General features: G+C 37.1%; 1 protein-coding gene across 1 annotated transcript; it reads left to right on the top strand.

Moving 5' to 3' along the window:
- Positions 1 to 134: 134 nt before the first annotated feature.
- LOC107578329 (hematological and neurological expressed 1-like protein) lies at positions 135 to 1,313 on the top strand (the record flags this gene model as incomplete). Its single annotated transcript, XM_016264296.1, has 2 exons — positions 135 to 177; positions 304 to 1,313. Coding segments are annotated over 2 exons (279 nt in total), but the record flags the coding sequence as incomplete, so codon positions are not given.
- Positions 1,314 to 2,240: the final 927 nt, after the last annotated feature.

Raw genomic sequence — 2,240 nt, 5'->3', positions numbered from 1 at the left:
AAATGTACCAACCCTAAACTTTTGAATGGGAGTGTATGTGACTCAACACAAATTCATAATTTGTTTTCCACAAAATTCTTAAAATCTGAAAATGTCCACCCATTTCAACTCTAATGCCCTTTTATTCTCTGTAGGACAATTTAAGTGTGGGTGTACCTGCTACTCCAGATCCACCAGGTAAAAAGAACCTGTGATTTACCGAACATTAGTCATGTGTTCTTCATGCCCCAGTTTGTTTCTCCTCAGTGTTTATTGTTGGCAGGCAGTTCCCTTTCCCACCTTTTTTTTTTCTCTCACTTGCAGCCCCAGTGCCTAAGAAAAAGACTGCAGTTGAGGAAGTGAAGGTGGAGCCAGTGACCCCTCAACCAACACCTGAAAAAGAGCCAGCAGCCCCTGCACCTGCAGCCAATCAGAATTCTGAGGCAGCAATGTGGCAACCAACAGGAAAGGACCACGAGCCACGCCTCGGACCCCGCCCTCGCTCTCACAACAAAGTGCTCAACCCACCAGGTGGAAAGTCCAGTGTGGTTTTCTATTAGCCATAGCCATCATTGTCACTTCCTTTCTTCCATCTGCTTTTAACCTGTACTAAAACATATCCTTTCTCATTTATACTTTCTCCTTAACTTTTTTTGTTTTTTTTTCCCCCTTAAGTCTGTCACTCTTCATTCCTTTTTTTTTTTTATTCTGCACTTTCTGATTCATTCCTCACTTTCCCTTTTCCTTTTCATCTAATTAGAATCACTGTTACTGTCGCTCCTAAAACTGAATGACTGTTTCCTTTCAAATGTTTTGCATTGACTGTTGTTTCTCTATATGATTATGTTCTGTCAATTTGCTAATACAATATAATACAAGTTTGCTTCATGAATCTCAGAAAAGTCTATGCAGTGTTCAACTGGTACCACTGTTGGTCGCCAAAGCAAGCTCTTCAGTATCAGCGTATTCAGATCTCCCTTTGAAACCCAGTGAATGTGTTCTGATGGCAAATTCTTTTGTGCAATAAGGTGACTTCACTTCTTTTTTTTTTTTTTTTTTTTTTTTTTTTTTTTTTTTTTTTTACTCGGCTCTTGCAATTTTTATTTTTTTGAGTTAGACGCAAAGCCAAATGTAAAAGTAGTAGTTTAGATACCAAACCAAATGCGGTTTTTGTAACTGATAATCGCCAAAGCACATATGACAATGATTAGAATATGTACAATCAAACATCTTTGACTATCACACTATTAACATGTCCATACATGCATTTGAATGTAACCAGAGACCGTTAAACTAAGAGAATCATCTGATATGCCTGATTCTGTACTTGAAAAGAGTTGCTGCGCCATTGATTCTTTAATACTTGTTGAATTTGGCCTTTCCTGCCATCTGCTTTATTCTTTGCATGGCAGTTGGAAGGTCAAATATGACACGTCTGTGAATGTGTGTGTGGGCATTTCCCACATAGTGCCGTCCCTGCCCAAAAATGCTTCAGTGGTTGCTTGGCAATGTGACTGGATACGATGATGTCACAGAGGCCCGTTTCATACAATGCACCTCTGTATTGTTCATTTGTATGCAGTTTTGTATTGCTCATTTTTTTTCCATGACAATAAAAGGATGTTTTACCATGTTGCTTGAAATAAACAGAAATCTTCACTTAAAAACGTATGTGCATGTGCTTGCTGAATTTTTAGGTTACTGTGTCAGGTTATTATTGTTCAACATAGGAGGTATCAATGATTCTTGAGTGCAAAACCGACTACAGAAATGCAACTTAATTGGTTTATGTAACACTGAATTAATTTGGTTTCATGTTTTTGTGCAAGGTCTTGGTTTAATTTTTCACATTATGTAATCATTGTCAGATACAAAATTTAATGTCTACTTGCCATTTAAAAAAATATTTATAAATATAAGGATATATTCATGCCTACTTATTTCATAACAGGTGACATATGGAAAGAGGACCTTCAGGATGGAAGCTGAATTTGATATTGCCTGAATTGTATTTAATTTATCTTTTGGGTATTTGTAGCCTTATTTTTATAGTTTTTTTTTTTTTACCCAGTTTCGTGCGTTTTGGCGTTTTTAAGTTTCTTTCTCTCCATCAAGGGAAAGGTACGTAGCTCAGACTCAGTGGGTTAGTCGGCCCAAAACAACAAACAAAAAGGGCTCTTAGACTAGTTTTAAAATGGTCTTCCCTATACAAAAGAACAAAATAAAATTACCTCACTCCTAGCCAATAAACAGGAGAAAAC

Source organism: Sinocyclocheilus grahami, unplaced genomic scaffold, assembly GCF_001515645.1.
Source record: "Sinocyclocheilus grahami isolate Dianchi unplaced genomic scaffold, SAMN03320097.WGS_v1.1 scaffold9759.1, whole genome shotgun sequence".
Lineage (NCBI taxonomy): Eukaryota > Metazoa > Chordata > Actinopteri > Cypriniformes > Cyprinidae > Sinocyclocheilus > Sinocyclocheilus grahami.
The sequence above is the reverse complement of the archived record's forward strand: the minus strand, read 5'-3'. Positions and strand labels throughout refer to the sequence as shown.